Source organism: Canis lupus, chromosome 14 (assembly GCF_011100685.1).
Source record: "Canis lupus familiaris isolate Mischka breed German Shepherd chromosome 14, alternate assembly UU_Cfam_GSD_1.0, whole genome shotgun sequence".
Lineage (NCBI taxonomy): Eukaryota > Metazoa > Chordata > Mammalia > Carnivora > Canidae > Canis > Canis lupus.
The window spans coordinates 39,547,816-39,574,009 of NC_049235.1; the positions used below are offsets into that span (position 1 = coordinate 39,547,816).

At 46.7% G+C, this 26,194-nt stretch overlaps 1 protein-coding gene across 1 annotated transcript in view; it reads left to right on the top strand.

The window, feature by feature from the left end:
* Positions 1-4,142: 4,142 nt before the first annotated feature.
* Positions 4,143-26,194, top strand: part of NFE2L3 (nuclear factor, erythroid 2 like 3) — a 35,207-nt gene continuing 13,155 nt past the window's right edge. The window contains exon 1 of the mRNA XM_038557145.1: positions 4,143-4,748. Coding sequence (XP_038413073.1) covers positions 4,185-4,748 — 564 coding nt within the window. The 5' untranslated portion in view covers positions 4,143-4,184. The remainder of the gene's footprint in view (positions 4,749-26,194) is intronic.

The window sequence follows — 26,194 nt, forward strand, 5'->3', positions numbered from 1 at the left end:
TTTGGATAGATACTTATAACAAATTGCCACCGAAGAAGGCATTGGTGCTCCATTTATAGAAGCTGTTTTTGGCTATATTTTCATGATAACTATCTTTCATGCCAAGTTACAATCTTACATTTAAAATTGGAGTAAACTAGGGACACCTGGGTGGCTCAGTGGTTGACTGTCTGCCTTCAGCTCAGGTCATGATCCCAGGGTCCTGGGATCAAGTCCCACATCAGGCTCTCCATAGGGAGCCTGCTTCTCCCCCTGCGTACGTCTCTGCTTCTCTCTGTGTCTCTCATGAATAAATAAAATATTTTTAAAAAAATAAAATAAAATTGGGGTAAACTAGATTATTGCATCTAAGGACCACAATGTACCACTGCAATGTTACTTCATAGTTATAAATTATTCATTGACTGTATAACTAACTGTGCAGCACAACTGTAGTCCCCTTCTGACACAGGGTGTTAGTTATCTAGGCTGTGTAACAAGGTACCCCAAGACTTAGTGTGGCTTGAAAGAACATTTATTACCTTAGAGTCCTTTCTGGGTCAGGTATCCATGTGCCACTTAGTTTTGTCCTTGGCTTCAGGGTCTTTTACAGATACAATTGATGAGCCAGAGAGGGCTACAGTCATCTTAGACCTCAATTGGGGAAAAATCTGCTTCAAAACTCACTCAAGTGGCTGTGGGAAGGCCTCAGATTCTCACTGTCTATTGGGCGAAGATGCTAGTGTCTTGCCACATGAGCTTCTACATAGGGCTAACTCACAACATAGCAGCCCTCTCCAAGAAGGAGAGAATAAGAGATGCAGAGAGGAGGTAACTGCTATGGTCTGAATTTTTGTGTGCCCCCAAAATTCATGTGTTGAAATCCACCCCCCCAAGATGATGCTATTAGGAGGTAGGACCTTTGGGAAGGGGTTAGGTCGTAAAGGTGGAACTATCATGAATGAGACTAGTGCCCTTAAAAAAACCACTGGGCAAGCTCCCTTGTCCCTTCCCCCATGTAAGGATACAACAAGAAGTTAGCAGTGCAACTTGGAAGAGGTTTCTCAACAAAGCCTGCCCATGGTGGCAACCTTGATCTTGGATTTCCAGCCACCAGAACAATAGATTTCTGCTGTTTATGAGCCCCCAGTCCTCTGGTATTTTGTTAGATCAGCCAAAAGAGACTAAGCAAGCAAGAAGCCACTGAGTCTTTTTGTAACCTACCTTGAGGATGACATCGTATCACTTTTGCCATGTTCTAGTTGCTAGAAGTAAATCACTATAGGTTTGGTCCACACTCTCAGGAATGCCATTGAAGGCAGTGATTTTGCAGACTAATCCTGGTGAAGGACCCGCTTTCCTTTTTTCCCAATCTATTGTAAGTCATTTCTTAAAAACATACCAAATGCATAGAAAAGCAAACCCACTGATCATGTGTTGGATGTTGCACAATGTCAAACTGCTATAAAAATTTCTAAACACTCTCAGTTCTATTACTTACCTCATCTGGATCAGAAACAGTTTGTGGACTGGCACTAGTCTTGGACCATCCTTTGAGTAGCACTGATTTAGGGATTTTAGCAAATGCAGGTGACTTTTCAAGGCTTTTACAAGACAATTTGGCTTTTCACTTGGCTATTCTTGGATGGAGGGATTTTAGAAATTTTTAAAAACCTAAGTAGAAGCCATTCCTCCTAATCACAGCACTTTCTGCAAACCTAAAATTGGGACCTCTTGTGATTAAAGTCAAGGGTGTGTGGGACTGATTTTGAGTTTCTTGTTTAAGATTTTACTGCAAGGTCCTTTATGTGCTCTCCTCTTTACCAGTCTGTAAGCTAGAATTAAGGCACTTTTGAACGAAGCAGTCTGACAAATATGATTATCCGAGCGCATTTTTAAAGATGAGGGGTCAACCTCCTTCCCGACTAATGTTACAAAGGAAGTTTGAATGCCCTTACTGATGCTAGTCTATTATTCGGATTCCTCAAAAACACTTCTCAAGTCTAAATGCCTCAATTCAATTGAAAAAAATATATTTTGAGCACCAGCTCTGTGTGTAAGATTCTGGAAGATACGACCTTGAACAGCGCACCATCTCTGTTCTGGTTTACAGCACTTCCTTTAGAATCACATACATTTCAATATTTTGGCATGTGAGTACATTTTTTCTCTTGTTTCTGAGTGTCAGACATCTCCATCTAGTCTCCCTAATGAAATCATAAACCCACTAAGCAAAGTATGCATTTCATATCCTTCAGTCTTCAGCACAGCATCAGGCAATTTAGTAGGTGCTTGGTAAAAATCTAACTTTATAGCAGCATGAACTGAACCCAGAACCTGAATCTCCTGTCCAGGGACTAAGTGCTGTGAACAAGGCTTCAGTCCCAAATCTCACTAACCTGGTGAGCATCTCTCTTCTAGCCTCTTTGCCACCTCCTAACCCATCCTTCAGGGCTTAAAGCAGAAGCAACTTTAAGAAGTCTGCTTCTGCCCCCCTTGCTCTCAGTGGGAAAAATGAACTCTAGTGTGAACTTTTTACACTAGGCCCAGAAGAAAGAACCAGGTAGAGAAAGGGGGCTTTAAAAACAAGTTTTCTTGCTTTACTCCTTACACAACTGCTAACCCTCAGTTGGTCATCTTCTTTTCCCTTCCTCCCCCTCCCCCCAGGGAAGGGAGTGAGGGTTAGTAAAAGCTACATTTGCAAGGCCCAATACTGAGTACCATGTGGGCACAAAGGTGATCCAGACAGGTTTTTTGTCCTTGAGAATTTAAAATAGGCAAATGAGACCAATCCTCAACTACAATACAAAGGAGAATGTGCCAAGTGTTGCAATGTTGGCATATGGAGAAAGCACTGGAGAACAGATGGAGGAAGAGATTAATTCCAAATGGTGAAAATTTAGAGGATGTATCTCTGGGGTTAAGTCTTGGGGGATGGGTAACATAAATAATGGGTAACACTCAGGGAACACTTCCTATACCAAGAGCTGTGGTTGGTGGTTTAGATGCATCTCATTTGGGGTTCACAACAGGTCTGCAGGGGATGTGCTTTTTTTAGTCCCACTTTACAAGGAGGAAACCGAGGCAGAGAGTGAGTAATTTGTCCAAGGTCCAGGCTAGTAAGAGGTGGAGGGGAGGATTTGAACTCCTATAGACCCGGTGCTCTTAACCCTCGCTTACGGAGCAAAGCAGACCACAAGGGAAGGCCTAGCGGTGTGCAGGGCGTGCTCAGGGAACAGTGAGGGGGTGTGCAGGGCGTGCCCAGGGAACAGTGAGGGATCGGTGGTGAGGCTGGAGCACGGGGCCTGGAGGGCTGGGTGGGCGTGGGGAGGAACAGGGGTTTGGGTGGAATGCGGTTTCATCCCAACTGTGGGCTTTACATAGAGTATTTCACCTTACTGCACCGCATCCCTATTGGGCAGGTACTACTATCCCCATTTGTACAGAGAAGTTAATTTACGCGAGGTCACCCGCCTAGCTGACTGTGGGGCTGGGGTACGGAACCGAGGGTCGGACTCCTGGACTCGGCGTGCCAGCCATTGTTCTCACGTGGGGGGTAGGCCTGTGCATGCTGCCCCGGGCCTCTACCTGCCCCGGGCCTACACATCCTGTGCCCGCCCACTCCCCTGCACCCCGACCCCCTACTCCCACCCCGCACGGTCACCGACAGCCGCCCAGCCCACCTCGGGCCGCGAACCACCTCTGCTCCCAGAAAGCACTGCGTCCCCCCCGCAGAGCCGCTGAGCCCGAGGGCCCCGCCCCCCGCAGCCCCTCCCCCGGCGCGAGCCCGGGGCGGCCGTGGGCGTGTCCCCGGCGGCGGCGCCCGCGGCCCGGGGCGGGGCCTGCCGGGGGCGGGGCCTGCCGGGGGGCGGGGCCTGCCGGGGGCGGGGCCTGGCCGCGGCGCTGGGGGGCGGGGCCTGGCCGCGGCGCTGGGCGGCGGGGCGGCCGGGCCGCTGACTCTCCTCGCAGGTGGCCGGTCTTCCGCCTCTCCTGACCCCCGGGCCCCGGGGCGGCAGCCGCAGGAGCGCCTTTGTGCCGGGCCCCGAGAGCCCGCGACGGCCGCTGCGGCCCGGGCCCATTGTTTCGGTTCTCCGTCTCTTCCGGGCAGGTGCCCGCGGCGCGCGGGGCCCGCACGTGCCGAAGCGGCGGCCGGAGCGCAGGGACCCGCGGGCGCCGGCAGGGGCGTCCCGGGCGCGCGGCGGGAGATGAAGTACCTGAAACCTCGGTGGTCGGACGGCGGTGGCCTCCTGCACCTCACCGTCCTGCTGAGCTTGGCGGGGCTCCGCCTGGACCTGGACCTGGACCTTTACCTGCTGCTCCCGCCGCCCACCCTGCTCTGGGATGAGCTGCTGCTGGCTGGCGGCCCGACGAGCGCCACCTACGCGCTCAGCCCCTTCGCGGCCTCGGCAGGGTGGGGGCGCGCGGACCAGCTGCACCCCAAAGGCCGCGAGCCGGAGCCCGAGGGCCGGCTGCTTCGGGAGGTTCGCGCGCTGGGGGTCCCCTTCATCCCCCGCACCCGGGTGGATGCGTGGCTGGTGCACAGCGTTGCGGCGGCGGACGCCGACGGGGCCCACGGGCTGCTCGGCGCCACGGCCAGCGCCGCCTCCGCGGGGGGAGTGGGCGCCGGCGTGGAAGACAGCAGCCAGGCTGCGCCGGGGGATGGGGACCCCCGGGCGGCTGCGAGCAGCCCCGTGGCCGCCGGGGAAGAGGAGAGGGCGCCGGCGGGACCGACGGCCCAGGTGCTGGACGCCGGCGGCCGCGCGAACCAGGTAACAGGAGAGCGGGGACGCGCGCGGGGCTGGGAGCTGGGGAGCTGGGGGGTGGCCAGGAGCCCCGGAGGCTTGGGGCGCGCCCGGGGGGCCACTCCCGCCCGCCCTCCACCCTCAGCCCCTGGGTGGCTCCGGTCTCGGGACCACTCTGGCCTCTCCTTTTTGTGAATCCCCACGAAAGCTGTTAGTTCGGCCGCTATGGCTTTAAGGTGTCTGACAAAGAAGTGGGTGAAGTCATCCGCTTGGTTCTAGAGGAACCAGAGTTCGGGGCTGCGGAAGGCAGAGGGGATGCTGGTAATTTCCTTGCCTGCGGTCTTCGGTATCTCGCGTACACGGAGATGTCTTTTTCCTGGAGCCCGTGTCCGAACCGGAGGACCCGAAAGAGGCCTCGGCCCCCGGGAGGACAGGTTTCTCCTAGGAACCCCTGCTCCCTGTCCAACGCGGTGGCCCCTGCGCGCATTTTAACCCGGTTGCGGTTCGTTTTTGTTGCTTACCTGGATTAAAGAGCCGTGGTCAGTGTTCAGCCCCAGGCCACTTGGCAGGCGGTCCCGCTGTGACCTAACCATCCCCGGCGCCTAACGACCCCTCCTCCCTCCTGGAACATGTGTAACTTTTTTTTTTTTTTTTTTAAGATTTTATTTACTTATTTGAGAGAGAGAGAGAGCGAGCACGAGCGGGGAGGAGGGGCAGAGGGAGGGGGACACAAGCAGACTCCCGGCAGAGCGCGCAGCCCCGACCTGATTCCAGGACCCCGAGATCACGACCTGAGCCGAAGTCAGTCGCTTAACTGACTGAGCCCCCCAGGCGCCCGGTGTGACTTCTGAGCATAAAGAAAGCAGATACCCTGATGGTCACCTACTGGCTTAACAAGTGCTCTGATTTATGGTTTCAGATCCTCTGGTTTAACATCCTTTTGAAACAAAGTGCACCAAAATCAACTGATGAAAGTATCTGTATGCTGCTCCTCCTGGCTTTTGGAGTCTCAGGACACTCTTTTTTTTTTTTTTTAACCAATTTTCACATAACTGCCTTACCCAGAGTTCCTTCAAGGGGGCCTTCTTAAAGATCCCTTGTCCCATATCTTAGTGTCAACAGTCGGTATCGATCAACAGGTGTTGCTTGGATGTTGTCTCTGTGGAGTGCAATCTTATGCAAAATGGGAACTGGGGCTAGACTGGTTTGTTTGCTGCTCTTCAGAATTGCCCTGTTTGTGTAGGCAGTTGCCAGACGAGCTTCTCCACCCTCTCCCGGAGGGGTCATTGTGCCGAAGTGCTTGTGATTCACTGTTATGCAGATCTGATCCCTTCCTCTTCCTGAGGCCGGAACGAATGGGGTGGGGGGTTACTGAGAGTCTTGGGTGGGCTTCTGTCCAAAACAAAAAGTGGAAGTTTCTTCCCCTTCACTCATCCAATCTCAGTCATCACCTGAATCCTCTATCTCCTAAGGAGGTGGCGCATGCTGCACTACAGCCTTTCCTGATTCTGTAACGTGTGTGTGTGTTTGTGAAACCCAATGCACCTTGCTGCAGCAGATGGCACCCTCCCCTCCCCTGCTGAATGCCACCCACTTGCAAAGCATACCAGGACCTGGAGGGAGGTGAAGCTGTTCGCCTTGGGAGGACTTCCCCTTCTCAGCATTACATATTCGGTCTGGCAAACCTGCTTTGGGGGAAGCTCTGGGGGCCAGCAACCAGCCACACCTCCATCGAAGATGGAGCCCAGTTTTCCTGGGGTGGGGGGAGGATAAAGTTCATTTGGGGCCAACCCCCCCTGGCATTGCCTTCCCCAGCTAGCTTGTATGGACCTGCTGGACTGTGGTAGGTGCCCTTGGTTATGTTCATTCTGGCAGTGATCAGCTGTGGAATACCTTACAGTTTTCACAGCCAGTTCACCTTCTTTGGTAATGTCTTTTAAAAACAAAACCAGAAAACCTAAGGAGCTTCTGCCTCGTTGTAAGTTTGTAGTATTTGGTAATACACTTTATTATTTTATCTTATTTTTACATCAACTTGAGAGGTAGGCAGGTGGGGTATCCTTCTATCCAGTTTGTACTTCAGGAAAATAGAGGCCCAGCGAGGTTAGGGGACTTGGCTAAAGCCGCACCGTGGTGCCAGAAGCACAACCAGAACCCGAGCTTTCTGACACTCATGTTAGCATGTTAGTTAAGCACCTGTGATTACACCCGGGTTCTCTGAACAAGCATGTATCTAGGATGGGGTGATGCTTTCCACTCCTGACCTCAGCACCACTGCCCCCTGATGCTGGATTGACTGTTAAAAGCAGGTTGTATCGTCTGTAATGGTGAGGTTGCAATCTGAAACCATGACTGGGGGAGAGTGGGTTGGGAAAGCAGCCCCGGGTTTTGCAGTCAGCAGACCTGGGATTAGGGCTGTCACTTACCAATGTCAGGTGGGAGAGTGATTCTTACTGTAAGGTTTGTGCAAATTAAATGGGAAAAGCTTGTGTGGAGTGTCAGCTTGGAATATGATTGCCAATCTTTTTTCTCCGCCTCCATTCTCAACCCACCCTCCTTAACCCGTCCCCACTCAACTCTTCCCTTTTGTCTTGTTTATGAGTCTGACCTGGTTGTTTGCTTGTTTAAGGGGGTGTGGTGTGTTGCAGCTGAACTGCCTGGCTTTGAATCCCAGCTCCACCACTTGCAGCTCTGTGTGACCTTGGGCCAATTTCTTCACCTGTTTGCTTCATTTTTCACCTCACAATGAGAATGCTAAAGGTGCCCACCACAGATGGTTGTGAGAATTCATTCATTTTTTGCAAGAGGCTTAGACACGTGCCTGTCACATTTTAAGCACTTATTAAAAGTTAGCTACTCTTAACTTTGAAAAGAAGGAGTGCTTTGTCCTACAGGACCATCAGAGGTTTGTTGTGTTTCTTTTTTCAATAAATAATTCCGATGGCTTATATATTTGAGTTGTGGGAGATTCTGGTTGTGTGGTATAATTTTCCATAACTTTTGTACATTTGCAAAAAATGTTCCTGGGAGTGGGGGATTTTCCAGGTATCAAAAGAAAGTACTGCTTTGGTTTCATTTCTTAGTGGGGTAATCATTATCTGAAAACAGAATCCGGAATTCCCCAGGGCAGACCTGCTTCCCTTCAAAACCACTCACAACTGATGATGCACGTGTTCTCAAAGTAATGCACGGCTTAAACAGAGACTGGAACAGTTTTTGCAAATTTGAATATGTAAGCGTATTTGAAGATGGATAACCGCCTGTAGCCAGCTCCCAGCACCCGTATTTCAGAGAGCTGTCTCCACTTGGAAGCTAAGTGGCCTGTGGTCATCTTCATAATGGTTTCAAGCCCCAGAATGGGGACCCTTTGCTGGGTGAGGGGTCCAGCAGGACCTGGAGGAGGATTAGACCGGGTTTCTTCAGGTCACAGGAAGAATCTGAGACAATCAGTACTCGCTTTTAAGAGTAAAGGAAGAAAAAGAAGCTCCTTGATAAAGTAAAATTTGTCATTTCAGAAGCGAAGTTAATCCTGGTGCCTGGGCAGTTGGAGATAGGTGAATTTTCTTTTCTTTTTTTTTTTTTTTTTAAAGATTTTATTTATTTATTAATGAGAGACACACACAGAGAGAGGGGCACAGACACAGGCAGAAAGAGAAACCGGCTCCATGCAGGGAGGCCAACCTGGGACTCGATCCCAGGACTCCAGGATCACGACCTGGGCTGAAGGCAGCACTAACCTGCTGAGCCACCCGGGCTGCCCTGATAGGTGAAATTTCAAACGCTTGTTTTTAACTCACAACTGTGATACAGAGGTAGCCTTTGACCTTCATACATCGTGGTATAAAGAAGTGTCAGAGGAGGCTCTTTGCTTACTCAAGGACTTGGTAATTTTACCTTGCTTACTCAAGGTAAAAATTCACCTGTGATCTTATGGGGAAAGATGGCATAGGTCACTGACTTCGTGTCCTAGGGCTGCAATAATAAAGTACCACCAACAGGGTGGCTTAAACAGCAGAAATTTATTGTCTCCTAGTTCTAGAGGTGGAAAGTTGGACATCAAGGCTTGGTTCCTTCTGAGGCTGAGAGGCAGAACCTGTTCCAGGCCTCTCCTTACTTCTGGTAGTTTGCTGGCTATCTTTGGCAACCCTTGGTTGGTTGATTGGTTGGTTTTTCTCTTTTCTTTTCCTTTCTCTTCTCTTTCCTTTTTCTCTTTCTCATTTTATTTTGAGAATTTAGTTTTAAGTAATCTCCACACCCAACATGGGGCTTAAGCTCACAACCCCACTGTTCAGAGGCGGCCCTTGGTTTCTACTGTCACCCCAGTGTCTGCGGTCATCTTCACAAGACATTCTCCCTGTGTGCTGGTCTGTGTCCACATTTCCCCTTTTATAAGGACACCAGTCACACTGAATTAGCACCCCTCCCGCCCCAGTCATCTTTAAAAAAAAAAAAAAGATTTTTTTTTTTTTTATTCATGAGAAACACAGAGAGAGGCAGAGACAGAGGCAGAAGCAGGCTCCCTAAAAGAAGCCTGATGTGGAACTCGATCCCAGATCCCAGGATCACACCGAGCCGAAGGCAGACAACCACTGAGCCACCCAGGTGCCCCCTCCCCCTGTCATCTTAATTACATGTGCAGTGACCCAATTTCCAAATAAAATCACATTCTTAGGTACTGAGGGTTATAACTTCAGCATGGGTTTCGAGGGACACAAGTCAATCTATTATACAGTCACCACATCCCTTTTCCTGGCAGCTCTTGGGTTGTTGAGCTGGCTTAGCAAGTAGGCTACAACAGTTTCTGGAGGCAGCTTGTCTAGGATCATTTGCTGCAGGTTTTGGTGTATGCTCATGAGCAAACTTGGGGGTTTTTTGGTTTTGTTTTGGTTTTTTTGCCGACTTCATGTGCAAGTAACCCTAAGGAACTCTGCTTCAAACTTTTTCCCAGTCAATCCTTCACCTCAAAAAAGGGGGTTATAGAAATAACCCCTCTGCAGTGTCCCTTGTACCATTTGGCTGCTCTCCGTTTCCCCTGCTTCTCTGCTCAGAAATCAGAGCACAGGGCCTGGGCCCCAACTCCAAGGCAGGCTGGGCCTAGTGGTCAGGTGTGCTTGGCATGGGGGTCACATCAGCTGGGGAAGCTGCAGATCTCAGAAGCCACTGCCTGGTTGTATGATCTGGGGCACACTTAACCTCTTACTGCCTTGGTTCCCTTATCTGTAAAGCAGGATGATAAGAGTACCCTAGGGAGTCCTTGTGATGTTTAAATAGATCACACAAGTTCAGGGCTGGTACTCAGTAAGCCCTCAGTAATGTTAGCGATTGCTGTTAATTCAGCTGTGGCTTTAATGCCCCTGCCCCAATTTATTCCACTTCATTCTGTTGCCGGGCACAGCTTTCCAAAGCTCATGTTTGTCTCTTCACTTTCATTTGGGGAGCCTCCACCAGCTCATTACCTACCTACCGGTTCCTTTTTTTTTTTTTTTTTTAAAGATTCTCTTATTTATTCATGACAGACACACACACACACACACACAGAGAGAGAGAGAGAGAGGCAGAGACACAGGCAGAGGGAAACAGGCTCCATGCAGGGAGCCTGATGTGGGACTCAGACCCTGAGACTCCAGGATCAGGCCCTGGGCCCAAGACAGGCGCCAAACCGCTGAGCCACCCAGGGATGGCCTCTACCTACCAGTTCTATATTTTGTCATTCAAGGCTCTGCATTTGGCTAGTGTGACCTAACTCCCCAACTGCCCTAGCTGAGTTAATCTCCCACTAACACTCTACCTGTGGCCTAGTTTCCACCTAAAACTCCCACCCACCTCCCACCCCACCCCCACCCTGCACAGTCCCATGCTTTCCTGTGCTTCTCTGTTACCTTTGCCCAGAATCCATCCTTTCATTCCTTCCAAGTCTTATTGTTAAATTCTCAGACTCATCTCTACTATCGTCATTTCATCTACAGGCATTTCCTGTTCTTGTCTTTGAGCCCTGAGCACACTGTGTAATATTTCATGTATGGGCCTTGGAATGCTCTACTTGTCTTGAGCATAGAAACTGGGTCTTTACTTTCACCTACAAGGAGCACCAGAGACAGGGTCAAGAGCAGAGGCCAGTCCAGCTAGCCTCTCTGCTGAGCACTCCTCTTCCATCCCCCGCATCGGCCTTGCAGAACTTCCAGGATACCGTGAGCGTGAATGTGGCGTGGTCATTCAAGGCTAGTCTCAACTAGTAAGTAGGTCAGATCTGAAATCCTGATGGGCCATCTGACCATTTAATGCCAGTTTGAGTGATGGGGGCCATGGAAAGCCGACTTTGAGCTTGGCATTATAATTAATCAGGTGGTGAAACTCAGGATGGCCTAAAGTTATAGAGCAAGTCAGTGTACCTTACCCAGAATAGAACAAGTCACTGTTCTTAAGCACTGAGTAAACCATACCTCCCACCAGCTGCTAAACTTCAAACTTGTGAAGGCAAACTTTCCCCGTTTGTGGCAGCCTTTGGATCTGAGTAAGTTATTCTCAAACTCTAGTTGAGGATCCGTGTGAATATTCAGGTATGCTTCTGAGCAGCCGAAGCTGGCCGCAGCTCCAGACCCACCCCTGGGTTGGTTCTGGTTGAATTGCCGATGGTGGTTGGCAGAGTATGGACAGTGGCACAGAAGCGAGACCCGGCCTCTTGAGGTTTCAGAGAACTGGGTTCCCATCGGTGGCAGGGTGCTTCAGAGGATAGAGCCAGGATGATAAGTGTACGGATGTAGATGGGCGTGTGTGTCTATCTGTTTCCGAAACTTCTTTCAATTGGTTGATGTGATCGTGGATGCTGGCAGGTCCAAACTTTGGGTAGCTGGAAACTCTGGGTGGATGCTGATGCCGCAGGCTTGAGGCAGAATTTCTTCTTCCTCAGTGAAACCTCAGTTTTGCTCTTAAGTCCTTCAGCTGGTTGCGTGAGGCTTACTCAGACAACCACAATCATCTGTTACTGAAAGTCACTTGGTTGACTGTAGCTGTTAACTACGCGTATGGAGTACGTCCCCAGCGACACCTCGGCTAGCGTTTCATTGCTTAACTGAGTGTGGTAGCCTGGCCACTTGGACACGTGGAGCCAGCCTTCCCCGCCCCAGCTCCATCTCTTCCTGGGCAACCTCTGTGAGCCTTGGTTTCCAGATGGTGCAAGGAGAACATCAACCTGTTTCGGGGAGAGTTCTGAGGATACTATAACCCCGTGTGCCAAGGGGTGGTACGGGGTCCTGGCGTGTTACTAGACGTATAACGGATGATTTGCTCTTATTGCCCCCGAACTGGGGGTCGAATGTCCAGGAAATTGCTGTCCTCTGGAGGACAGGATCAGACTGCTAGGTCATACTGGGACCTGCTTTGGTGGGAAAAGAGGAACCCTCTTTTGTGAGGGGGAAATCGTGCCGGAAATGGTGGAGCAGAGTGGGGATGGTCCATGCTGAGGTCAGACTGAGGAAAGAACAAGACGGGCCACTCAAAATATCTGAAGAGCTGTTATATGAGGGAGGCCTTGGAATTGTTGACGAGGCAAGCCCTGATCATGAAGGCTCATCTAAAAGAAGGACTTTATTTTATTTTTTTAAGGTAGACTCCATGCTCAGTGTGGGGCTTGGACTCAAAACCTTGAGATGAAGAGTTGCATGCTGTAAGGAGTGAGCCAGCCAGGCGCCCCTTTCTTTAACCTTTCTTAAGAGCGGAGTTTTGGGGTGCCTGGGTGGAACAGGTGGTTGGGTGTCCAACTCTTGGTTTTGGCTTGAGTTGTGATCTCAGGGTCGTGGGATAGAGCCCCGTGTTGGGCTCTGCATTCTGTGGGGTCTGCTTGAGATTCTCTCCCCCCGCCCTTCTGTCCCTCCCGCTCATGCACTAGCACACTCTCTCTCTCAAATAAATAAATCTTAAAAAAAATAAAAAAAAAGGAACTGAGTGATCCAGTGAGTGCATCAGTTACTAAGTTGCTTGTTAAAATGCAGATTCCGGGGCAGCAGTTTAGCGCTGCCTTCAGCCCAGGGCGTGATTCTGGAGACCGAGGATCGAGTCCCGCGTCAGGCTCCCTGTGTGGAGCCTGCTTCTCCCTCTGCCTCTGCTTGTGTCTGTGCCTCTCTCTCTCTCTCTCTCTCTCTGAATGAATGAACGAACAAATCAATCAATCAATCTTTTAAAAAAATAAAATAAAATGCAGATTCCGGTGCCCACTCCAGATCAGCTGAACTAGAGCCTCTCAGGTGGGGCCTGGGAATCTGCAGTTTACCAGACCTCCAGATGATCTTTGAGCCAGCACAAGCTTGACCTCAGCCATAATGCTCATCTCCTATGGCCTCCTAATATTCTGCAACCCTTGCGTGGAAGGAGTGTCTGGCTGAAAGCCTGCCCTTTCATCAATTTAAGGCTCAGAAGAGCTAAAGGACTGGGCAGCAGGGCCAGGGCTAGTGCTCTGGTTTACCAGGTGTTTTCTTTTTTCTTATTTTTTTTTTTTTAAAGATTTTATTTATTTATTCATGATAGACACACACACAGAGAGAGAGAGAGAGAGAGAGAGAGAGGCAGAGACACAGGCAGAGACACAGGCAGAGGGAGAAGCAGGCTCCATGCCGGGAGCCTGACAAGGGACTCGATCCCGGGACCCCAGGATCGCGCCCTGGGCCAAAGGCAGGCACTAAACCACTGAGTCACCCAGGGATCCCCTACCAGGTGTTTTCAAGTTAAAGCCACATTTCTCTAGTTCCTCGCTGGAGGATGGGGAACTAGCTTGCCAAAAAACTAATAATGAATGTAGAACTACAGTTGATCCTTGAACAATGAGGTTAGGGGTGCTGACTCCACACAAAGGTGAAAATCCATGTAGAACTTTTTTTTTTCTTTAGATTTTATTTTTTTTCTTTAGATTTTATTTATTTGAGCGCACAAGCAGGGGGAGTGGCAGGGAGAGGGAAAAGTAGACTCTCTGCTGAACAGGGATCCCAATGAGGGGTTCCGTCCCAGGACCCTTGGACCATGACCTGAGCTGAAGGCAGCCACTTAACCGACTGAGCCACCCAGAGGCCCCTCCAAGTAGAACTTTTGACTCCCCTAAAACGTTACTATTAATAGCCTACTGATAACATGAAGAATTGGTGACATATATTCCGTATGCTATGTGCATTACACTCTGTGTCCTTACAGTAAAGGAAGCTAGAGAAAATGTTACTGAGAAAATACACTTACAGTACTGTAAAAAATGCACATATCAGGAGACTTGGCGCAGTTCACATCTGTGTTGTTCAAAGGTCAGCTATAGCTTGCACATAAATGCAGTTTAAAGCTCTTGCTTAAGTTCTAAAGCAGGCAAGGTAGAAATATCAGAACAGGAGAGAAATTTTTAGGCAGGTAAAAATGTTCTGTGTCAAGTGGAGATGTGAGTTACATAGGCACCTCCGTTATCAAAATTGTACAGCTAAGGTTTATGCATTCCTGTCTGTGTAAATCCTGCCTAGAAACTGGTGGAATAGTTCTGCAGGGAGAGGTGAAGGTATTGATATAAAAGCATGTCAGGATGCTGATAGTTGCTGAAACTGGGTGATGGGTGTGCATGGAGGGTTTCCTAAAGTCTGTTTTCTGCTTATTTTATGTGTTTGAAATTTTCAAGAGTAAAGAAAATCGAAAAACATCATGCATTTTGAGGCTCACTTGGCCTGTCTTGCCTGCCGGGGTAATTCCAGCATAAAATAAATGAATCATAAATGAATTTCTACTGCCTGCCTCTCCACTCCCCGGCGCCTCAGTCTGCCTGGAGGTGCCACCTGCATGAGAAACAGCACTTTTTTACAATCGAGTCTGAGTTGGCACTCGTGCCCTTGTGTCCTAGGTATTGAGGCCCCTATTTAGAAGCACTGCCCATTTGACTTCTAGTGGGCAGTCACATCAAATGACTTCGTTTTAGCCATGTGGAGCACTCCTGCCAATTGTTGAGCTGCTTCCCTGCCTCCTCCAGGGCCTTCAGAAATAGCTTGTATTGTACATTATTATGGAAAATTCTCAAGCATACAGGTGGAGAGAATGGGGACTAGGGTGATGGAACCTCCTGGCCCTGTTGTTTATTTAGCTTTAACATTACAGTTCATGGCCAGTCTTATTTTGTCTGTAACAGCCTCCTCCCTACCTCCTTATTTTAAAACAAATCCCAGATATCATTTCTTGGAATTCTTGTGCCAGTTCTTTGCAGGGACTTAGCAAAGAGAAGAGAAAAGCCCAGCTTTGTCCTTGTCTTACTCTTCTCGCTGGCTTCCCTGACTCAGAAAACCTACTGTAAATATTTATATATATATCCCTAAAATGTAAGGACTCTGCTAAATATAACCAGAGTATAACCATTAACACACCTAAAGAAAAAAAATCAACTATAATTCTTTAACATCACCAAATTTCCAGTCAGTACTCAAGGTCCCCCAAACAGTCCATGAGTAGTTTTTCCGCAGTTGGTTTGTTGGCCTCCTGACCAGGCCAGGCCCACACCTGGCACAGCAGCCAGCCGTGTCCGCAGGGGACGGTGAGGTTCAGACAGACAGGACTTCTTGATGCTGACGGAGTCAGCCCTGCCCAGCAGCCCTTCCCCTGCTCTTCTGTTCTGCGTGAAGCCAGTGGGTGCAGCGGGCCATTGGTGGTGAGGCCGTTGGGCTTCTGGCAGGAGGCCGGGTGTGCCCTAGATGGCTCCCATGAAGGCACGTCATGAATGACTTCTTACGGAGCAGATGGGCATGGTAGGGCACGCAGAGGCGGTCAGGGGAAGGGCTGAAAGTGTTACAGGTGAGGGTGAGGACGGTGAGGCCCTCAGGGGGAGAAATGGCTTGGCCTCCTCCTTGTTCAGCCTCCACTGTCCTGTTTCGCTTCCCACCCCTGAGCCCTGCTGGAAGCCACCTGTTCCGAGCCCCAGGTTTGCGGGGGGGACGGCTTCTGCAGGCACATGGAGATCTGGAGGGACAGACAAGGTGGCTAAGAGCCAGCTCTGCCAGGCGAATGCCTGCAGCCAAATCCTGGTTCTGTCACTTAAAAGCTATGGGACTTAGGGCAAGTTGCTTAATGTCTCTGTGCCTCCGCTTCATCATCTGGCACCCGAGGTAACAGCAGTACCTATCTCACAGGGTTGCTGAGCAACTTAAATGAGATCATGGATGTGGTGCCTGGCCCACAGCGAGTGCTCAATAAATGTGAGCTATAATTATTATAAACTGCTATTAAAAACCACCCAGGCCAAATAGGACACAGCCTCTTTATCTGGCTCCTGGTTTCTCTCTAGACCTAATGACTCCAGCTTGCCTCCAGCCTAGAGATGGGCCTCAGAATTCTTTGGCCTTCACCCCTCTCCCTCTGATGTCATCCTTCTTGTAGGCACCACATTGTTCTTTGTCTTTGAAGGTTCATCCAACCCTAAAGGTCAAAGCAGGTCACAGTCATTCCTCCCCCAGAAGCATAATTGAAAGGCCCAGTTAAGCCAGCTGGGACTGTTCACAAAGCCTTTTTTCAGGGTCAAGCTCTCCATCCCAGTATTCAGGTCCCCAATACATTATAAGGAGTTCGGGCTTGGAAATCATGTTGCCAGTTATCAGGAACTTCAGAAATTTAACAAAAAGAGAAGAGCCCCGTGTCGCTCCCCTCTCCCCCTTCCCACTACCTCCACTGATTCAGAAAACTTGCATGCAAGGTTCTGCTCCTTAACCTTGGTGGCAGACGTAAATAACAGCTGGAGGACAGGTGTCTAAGTTTCTAGCCCATCAGGAAAGAAAAGATCCCAATAATTGTAATTTTATATAGAACAGGAGAAGTGTCATAGGAGAAAATCCAGAAGCCATGGTATTTTAGAGACAGGAGAACCAAATTTTAGAAAGGGGCGCAAAATGACATGATCCTGGACCTGTGCAGAGGAAGAGATGAGTCCCCTCCCAGCAGAGATGACTGTAGTGGGGGAGGACCCTTCTACAGGTGCCAGTTCAGTCCAAGTCACTGGATTCTTAGCTATGATTAAGCGCCCCAGCTCACTAGTTTACGATGGCTTCCTATGGCAAGCACAGAAACTTTTTTTTTTTAATTGAGTCCCAGCCCCACAAAAGTAAAAATCACCTACACACAAATAAAAAGTAACTTAATGATGGGTTTGACTTCCCTATTCTTAAGAGCATGGACCATAAATCTCCAGTATATACAACTGTACTTGTAAAACACATGTACGGTGTATCTCAGCTCCTTGTCACTCAGTTGAGAAAAACAGGAAGAGAAGAGAGTAAAGATAGTAATTACTGGTACCAGGGCCTGTATGGCTTTCTCTTGACATTCTGAGTGAGCTGCATGCAGTTAGTCTTTAATTGTAACTTCAGAATCAAAAAGCATTAGAAAGGAGTAGTAATTACTGTGACATCTTTAATGTGTGAAGTGCTTTTTTTCAACCAATTTCTTAAAATGTGAATTATAAAGTATCCTTTCACTTCACAGACAAGGAAACTGAGGCCCAAGGTAATATAGCTGATAGGAGTAGGATGGCCTTTTTTCCTCAGCCATTTTTGGATCTGAGCTGTCCATAGGGAAATTTTTTTTTTTTTTTTAAGATTTCACTTATTTATTTTGAGACCATGCACGGTGAGTGGGGAGCAGAGGGAGAGAAAGAATCAGAGGCTGACTCCATGCAGAGCACAGAGCCCCTCCCCCCCCAAGGCTCAAACCCATGAACCTGAGATTATGATCTGAGCCTAAACCAAGAATCAAATGCTTAACAGATTGAGGTATCCAGGTGCCCCTCCATTGGACTTTTGAGGCGCCTTGTAGGCTGTGCAAATTATACTACATGTGCAATAGCCTTTTTTTTTTTTACTTTCTCAGTAGAAATATTACAATATTGAGTCCTCTACCCCAAACTGCCTTGAGATGTGGTCTCTCCTTTCTTCCCACCAAGATAAAATTGCTAACTGTGATGTCACAAATTGGGTTCCCTGGGAGGTGGATTCTTGAGATCAAGTTAGATCTGCAGGATGATCATAAGGGTGTGACCATGGACACTACAACTAGGGAAGGGAGGACAGAAATAGAAGTCAAACTTGATGCAGGCTGATGAAACCAGGAGCTTTGGGGCTAGTGTGGTTCATCACAGTTGTCCCACATTGGGCCAAGATGGCCAGGCCTTTGTACTCTCCCTGCTCAGTCCTGGACTCTGGGTGCCCAGGGGAGGGTGTGACCTCAGGGGAAGTAGCTGTCAGCCTTTGAGGTATCCTTTTTTTTTTTTTTCCTTTGAGGTATCCTTAAAGGCTCAGCTGGAGGCCCTGTCTCCACTGGTCCTTCCTTGAGGGGATTCTGGGTTACACAGCTTTATGTGCAGCACACTAACCCCGGGGAAAATTCTTATTTGTCACTTCTCATAACACATTTCTTTTAATTTCTTTTAGCTTTATAACACACTTTGCAGTAAATGATAGTTGAATGAATGAGTGAAGGACCAGCTAAGAAAATACTGAATAGGGGCTCCTGGGTGGCTCAGTTAGTTAAGCATCTGCTTCCAGCTCAGATCATGATCTCAGGGTCGTGGGATTGAGCCCCACATTGGGCTCTCTGCTCAGTTGAGAGTCTGCTGCTCCCTCTCCCTCTGCCTGCCACGTCCCCTGCTTGTGCTCGCTCTGACAAATTAATTTTAAAATCCTTCCACAAAAATAACAGTATGTGTCTTTAAGAGAAAATACTAAATGCTTAAACCTGTGCATATTAAACCATCTCTCTTCCCCAGTTCTCTGGAATTCCACCTGCCATTGAGATTCTTGGTGGTTAGCAGTCTCCTGTCCCCTGCAGCCTCCTAGACAGGGCAGCCTTTTGGGATGGTCTTAGTTTGAGCCTCTTGTCCAGCTTCATTGTTACTAGCGTCCTCTTACCCTTTCAAAAATGGACTGCTTTGGGGGATAAATTCTGTAGCCACTTTCTTAGACCCTCGGAGAGTCAGAACTGGCAAGGGCCCTCTCAGGAGACTAGATAGGTACTCAACAGTGAAACGAAGTGCTCCAGGTTTCACCACCTGCCTCTCCCGCCTCCCTCTCTGTGGCCAGAGAGGAAGAAGAAATACCTGAAGGCAGCACAGCTCAAATCCCTGCTCCTACTGTGACTTTCCTCCCTTGACTCCTGCAGCCAGCTTCTCATGCCTCCATCCTTTTTTTTTTTTTTTTCATGCCTCCATCCTTAATGATAGTCAGCAATCCTTCTCCGTGTAGACTCTGTCCCCGACTTGAATCTAGAGCCCAGCCTCTGCTGTCTTTATGTCATCAATTGCTTCATGGATACATTGAGAGCTCTAAGATATTGCTGCCTAGTGAGCTGCATTTTTAACCTTTTCATCAGCAAAATACTAAGAGATCCAGAATAGGTGGGGTGTGAGGAAGTGGGTATGTCCAAATGCCACTGATGACCATGTAAATTAGAACGGCCTTTTTGGAGGGCTTTTTGGCATATCCCGTGAAAGCAGTTGAAAACATCGTCAGCATAATTTCTTTAAGAAGTTAAAAAATGTATACTGGTGCAGGAAAATTCAAGAGGAAATCTTCAGGCTTTCCAGTAGGGAACTCTGTAACATAAAGCTTCCCAATTCTTTTTTTTTTTTTTTTTTTTCTCAAAACCAGCACAGTAATGATACCAAGACCTAAAAAAAAATGCATCACAAAAATCTAAGAATCACTTTTATGCATATTCATGCAGAACATTAAATAAAATATTAGCAAGGCATACAAAAAATGTAGATGCAAAAAACTTTTTAAATGTTTATGTTATCCGGGGGGGTCCCTGGGTGGCTCAGCGGCTCAGTGGGTTAGCATCTGCCTTCGACCCAGGGCAAGATCCTGGAGACCGGGTTGGAGTCCTGCATCGGGCTCCCTGCATGGAGCCTGCTTCTCCCTCTACCTGTGTCTCATGAATAAATAAAATCTTTAAAAATAAATGTTTATGTTCTCCATTGTTGAATGACAGATTGTCCCAAATTTAATGGCTTAATACAAGTATGTATTATCAGAAATTCTGTAGCAGCTTGGCTCGATGGTTCTCATTCAGGGTCTCCTAGGTTGTGATCAGGGTGTCGGGTGGGTTGTGTTTATCCACTTCCAAGATGGATCAGTCATGCCTGTTAGCGAGAAGCCTCAGTTCTTCGTGGAGTAGGCCTCTCCGGAGAGCTCGATCTTTCCAACACCAGTGATGACTTCCACTAGAAAAAGTGATGGGGGCAGGGAGAAACCAGTGTCATAACCATCACATCCACCTTGCTTGTTAGAAGTGGTTCACTAGGTCCAGCTCAAGGGAAGGGGAATTGAGCTTTACCTTTTGAAGAAAACTGTGTCAAATAATTTGTGGATATATTTTAAAATTCTTTTTAAAAATACCTTTCAAAAATAAGGATAGGTTTTCCCACTACTGAATTCTCAAAGCTTCCATCCATTTCCTACTCCTTGTCCTGAAATAAAGGCTTTAACTAACTTGTTTCTGAATTAGCCCTGCCACGTGTACTTTGGAATCCATCCTCTATCACCTTCTGGAGGACCTTGCTTTATTGTTACCCTTTCTCCTAAATCATTCTCCTACAAATGTACTCTAGTTTCTCTCCTCTTCAAACAAAACACTACTCTGATCCATATCTCTATTCATTTCACAGCCACCATTCCTGAAAAGTCCCCAGTCTGCTGTTTCCAATTTGTCAGCTCCCATTTTTACTCTTCTACACAGTACCACTGGCTTCTACCCTAAATTGATTTTTTTGAAGGTTACCAACAACTTTCTTATTGCCAAACCCAGTGAAGACTTTTCTGTCCTTACCTTGTGCAACCTCCAAGCAGCATTCAGCATCATCAACCACTCCATTCTTCTTGAAACACTTGCAGATGCTGAGACATTGCTGTCCTCTGGCTTCCCCCTGAACCTCACTTCCTGTCCTCAGGCTCTTGGCTGGCTCCTCTGCCTGACCTCGGAATGCTGTGGCTCCTTGGGACCCACTGCCGAGCCCTTTCCATGTACTCTCGCTGGAATTTCATTTTTTTCTGTGGGGTTTTGTTGCTGCTGCTGTTGTTGATGTGTTCCCTGGAAGTTCAAACATTCACTCTAAATTCCAGATTCTCATCTCACAGCGTAATGGACATTTCTACTTGACTTTTGATATCTCAAATCTAATATATCCAAAATGGAAGAACTGTGTTTCCCCTCTTCTCTCTAGAACTGTCCACCATATTTTTAAGCCAGAAATGTAGAAATCATCCTTAATTCTCTTTATCTCCCATTTCCTTCCTTTTTTTTTTTTTTAAGATTTTATTTATTTATTCATGAGAGACACACAGAGAGAGAGGCAGAGACACACACAGGCAGAGGGAGAAGCAGGCTTCATGCAGGGAGCCCGACATGGGACCCAATCCTGGGTCTCCAGGATCATGCCCTTGGCGGAAGGCGGTGCTAAACTGCTGAGCCACCGGGGCTGCCCCTCCCGTTTCCTTCTCCTGTGTATTCTTGTCTGTCAGCAACTCCTGTGTATTCTTTTTTCCATAGTCCATAAATTGTTCCACTTTGTTACCTACTACCCTCTTCCTTTTTTTTCTTTTATTCTTTTTTTTAAATTTATTTTTTATTGGTGTTCAATTTACCAACATACAGAATAACCCCCAGTGCCCGTCACCCATTCACTCCCACCCCCCGCCCTCCTCCCCTTCCACCACCCCTAGTTCGTTTCCCAGAGTTAGCAGTCTTTACGTTCTGTCTCCCTTTCTGATATTTCCCACACATTTCTTCTCCCTTCCCTTATATTCCCTTTCACTATTATTTATATTCCCCACATGAATGAGAACATATAATGTTTGTCCTTCTCCGACTGACTTACTTCACTCAGCATAATACCCTCCAGTTCCATCCACGTTGAAGCAAATGGTGGGTATTTGTCATTTCTAATACCTGAGTAATATTCCATTGTGTACATAAACCACATCTTCTTTATCCACTCATCTTTTGATGGACACCGAGGCTCCTTCCACAGTTTGGCTATCGTGGCCATTGCTGCTATAAACATCGGGGTGCAGGTGTCCCTGCGTTTCATTGCATCTGTATCTTTGGGGTAAATCCCCAACAGTGCAATTGCTGGGTCGTAGGGCAGGTCTATTTTTAACTCTTTGAGGAACCTCCACACAGTTTTCCAGAGTGGCTGCACCAGTTCACATTCTCACCAACAGTGTAAGAGGGCTCCCCTTTCTCCACATCCTCTCCAACATTTGTGGTTTCCTGCCTTGTTAATTTTCCCCATTCTCACTGGTGTGAGGTGGGATCTCATTGTGGTTTTGATTTGTATTTCCCTGATGGCAAGTGATGCAGAGCATTTTCTCCTGTGCATGTTGGCCATGTCTGTGTCTTCCTCTGTGAGATTTCTCTTCATGTCTTTTGCCCATTTCATGATTGGATTGTTTGTTTCTTTGGTGTTGAGTTTAATAAGTTCTTTATAGATCTTGGAAACTAGCCCTTTATCTGATACATCATTTGCAAATATCTTCTCCCATTCTGTAGGTTGTCTTTTAGTTTTGTTGACTGTATCCTTTGCTGTGCAAAAGCTTCTTATCTTGATGAAGTCCCAATAGTTCATTTTTGCTTTTGTTTCTTTTGCCTTCGTGGATGTATCTTGCAAGAAGTTACTGTGGCTGAGTTCAAAAAGGGTGTTGCCTGTATTCTTCTCTAGGATTTTGATGGAATCTTGTCTCACATTTAGATCTTTCATCCATTTTGAGTTTATCTTTGTGTATGGTGAAAGAGAGTGGTCTAGTTTCATTCTTCTGCATGTGGATGTCCAATTTTCCCAGCACCATTTATTGAAGAGACTGTCTTTCTTCCAATGGATAGTCTTTCCTCCTTTATCGAATATTAGTTGACCATAAAGTTCAGGGTCCACTTCTGGGTTCTCTATTCTGTTCCATTGATCTATGTGTCTCTTTTTGTACCAGTACCACACTGTCTTGATGACCACAGCTTTGTAGTACAACCTGAAATCTGGCATTGTGATGCCCCAGATATGGTTTTCTTTTTTAAAATTCCCCTGGCTACTCGGGGTCTTTTCTGATTCCACACAAATCTTAAAATAATTTGTTCTAACTCTCTGAAGAAAGTCCATGGTATTTTGATAGGGATTGCATTAAACGTGTATGTTGCCCTGGGTAACATTGACATTTTCACAATATTAATTCTGCCAATCCATGAGCAGGGAATATTTTTCCATCTCTTTGTGTCTTCCTCAATTTCTTTCAGAAGTGTTCTATAGTTTTAAGGGTATACATTCTTTACCTCTTTGGTTAGGTTTATTCCTAGGTATCTTATGCTTTTGGGTGCAATTGTAAATGAGATTGACTCCTTAATTTCTCTTCCTTCAGTCTCATTGTTAGTATATAGAAATGCCACTGACTTCTGGGCATTGATTTTGTATCCTGCCACGCTACCAAATTGTTGTATGAGTTCTAGCAATCTTGGGGTGGAGACTTTTGGGTTTTCTATGTAGAGTATCATGTCATCGGCGAAGAGGGAGAGTTTGACTTCTTCTTTGCCAATTTGAATGCCTTTAATGTCTTTTTGTTGTCTGATTGCTGAGGCTAGGACTTCCAGTACTATGTTGAATAGTAGTGGTGAGAGTGGACATCCCTGTCTTGTTCCTGATCTTAGGGGAAAGGCTCCCAGTGCTTCCCCATTGAGAATGATATTTGCTGTGGGCTTTTCGTAGATGGCTTTTAAGATGTTGAGGAATGTTCCCTCTATCCCTACACTCTGAAGAGTTTTGATCAGAAATGGATGCTGTATTTTGTCAAATGCTTTCTCTGCATCTAATGAGAGGATCATATGGTTCTTGGTTTTTCTCTTGCTGATATGATGAATCACATTGATTGTTTTACGGGTGTTGAACCAGCCTTGTGTCCCGGGGATAAATCCTACTTGGTCATGGTGAATAATTTTCTTAATGTACTGTTGGATCCTATTGGCCAGTATCTTGTTGAGAATTTTTGCATCCATGTTCATCAGGGATATTGGTCTGTAATTCGCCTTTTTGGTTGGGTCTTTGTCTGGTTTTGGAATTAAGGTGATGCTGGCCTCATAGAACGAATTTGGAAGTACTCCATCTCTTTCTATCTTTCCAAACAGCTTTAGGAGAATAGGTATGGTTTCTTCTTTAAATGTTTGATAGAATTCCCCTGGGAAGGCATCTGGCCCTGGACTCTTGTGTCTTGGGAGGTTTTTGATGACTGCTTCAATTTCCTTCCTGGTTATTGACCTGTTCAAGTTTTCTATTTCTTCCTGTTCCAGTTTTGGTAGTTTGTGGCTTTCCAGGAATGTGTCCATTTCTTCTAGTTTGCCTAATTTATTGGCGTATAGCTGTTCATAATATGTTTTTAAAATCGTTTGTATTTCCTTGGTGTTGGTAGTGATCTCTCCTTTCTCATTCATGATTTTATTAATTTGAATCTTCTCTCTCTTCTTTTTAATAAGGCTGGCTAATGGTTTATCTATCTTATTAATTCTTTCAAAGAACCAACTCCTGGTTCTGTTGATCTGATCCACAGTTTTTCTGGTCTCGATTTCATTGAGTTCTGCTCGAATCTTTATTAACTCTCATCTTCTCCTGGGTGTAGGATCTATCTGCTGTTTTTTCTCTAGCTCCTTTATGTGTAAGGTTAGCTTTTGTATTTGAGTTCTTTCCAGTTTTTGAATGGATGCTTGTATTGCGATGTATTTCCCCCTTAGGACTGCTTTTGCTGCATCCCAAAGATTTTGAACGGTTGTATCTTCATTCTCATTAGTTTCCATGAATCTTTTTAATTCTTCCTTAATTTCCTGGTTGACCCTTTCATCTTTTAGCAGGATGGTCCTTAACCTCCATGTGTTTGAGGTCCTTCCAAACTTCTTGTTGTGATTTAGTTCTAATTTCAAGGCATTATGGTCTGAGAATATGCAGGGGACAATCCCAATCTTTTGGTATCGGTTCAGACCCGATTTGTGACCCAGTATGTGGTCTATTCTGGAGAAAGTTCCATGTGCACTTGAGAGGAATGTGTATTCAGTTGAGTTTGGATGTAAAGTTCTGTAGATATCTGTGCAATCCATCTGGTCCAGTGTATCATTTAAAGCTCTCGTTTCTTTGGAGATGTGCTTAGAAGACCTATCGAGTATAGAAAGAGCTAGATTGAAGTCACCAAGTATAAGTGTATTATTATCTAAGTATTTCTTCACTTTGGTTATTAATTGATTTATATATTTGGCAGCTCCCACATTCGGGGCATATATATTGAGGATTGGTAAGTCCTCTTGTTGGATAGATCCTTTAAGTATGAGATAGTGTCCCTCTTCATCTCTCACTACAGTCTTCAGGGTAAATTTTAGTTTATCTGATATAAGGATGGCTACCCCTGCTTTCTTTTGAGGACCATTCGAATGGTAAATGGTTCTCCAACCTTTTATTTTCAGGCTGTAGGTGTCCTTCTGTCTAAAATGAGTCTCTTGTAGACAGCAAATAGATGGGGCCTGCTTTTTTATCCAGTCTAAAACCCTGCGCCTTTGGGGTCATTTAAGCCCGTTCACGTTCAGAGTTACTATTGAGAGATATGAGTTTAGTGTCCTCATGATATCTATTCAGTCCTTGTTTTTGTGGATTGTTCCACTGAACTTCTTCTTAAAGGGGAATTTTAAGAGTCCCCCTTAAAATTTCTTGCAGAGCTGGTTTGGAGGTCACATATTCTTTCATTTGCTACCTGTCTTGGAAGCTCTTTATCTTTCCTTCCATTTTGAATGAGAGCCTTGCTGGATAAAGTATTCTTGGTTGCATGTTCTTCTCATTTAGGACCCTGAATATGTCCTGCCAGCCCTTTCTGGCCTGCCAGGTCTCTGTGGAGAGGTCTGCTGTTACCCTAATACTCCTCCCCATAAAAGTCAGGGATTTCTTGTCTCTTGCTGCTTTAAGGATCTTCTCTTTATCTTTGGAATTTGCAAGCTTCACTATTAAATGTCGAGGTGTTGAACAGTTTTTATTGATTTTAGGGGGGGATCTCTCTATTTCCTGGATCTGAATGCCTGTTTCCCTTCCCAGATTAGGAAAGTTTTCAGCTAGAATTTGTTCAAATACATATTCAGGCCCTCTGTCCCTTTCAGCGCCCTCGGGAACACCAATTAAACGTAGGTTTTTCTTCCTCAGGCTGTCCTTTATTTCCCTTAATCTATCTTCATGGTCTTTTAATTGTTTGTCTCTTTTTTCCTCAGTTTCCCTCTTTGCTATCAACTTGTCTTCTATGTCACTCACTCGTTCTTCCACCTCGTTAACCCTCGTCGTTAGGACTTCTAGTTTGGATTGCATCTCATTCAATTGATTTTTAATTTCTGCCTGATTAGCTCTAAATTCTGCCAGTCATGAAGTCTCTTGAGTCCTTTATCCTTTTTTCTAGAGCCACCAGTAGCTGTATAATAGTGCTTCT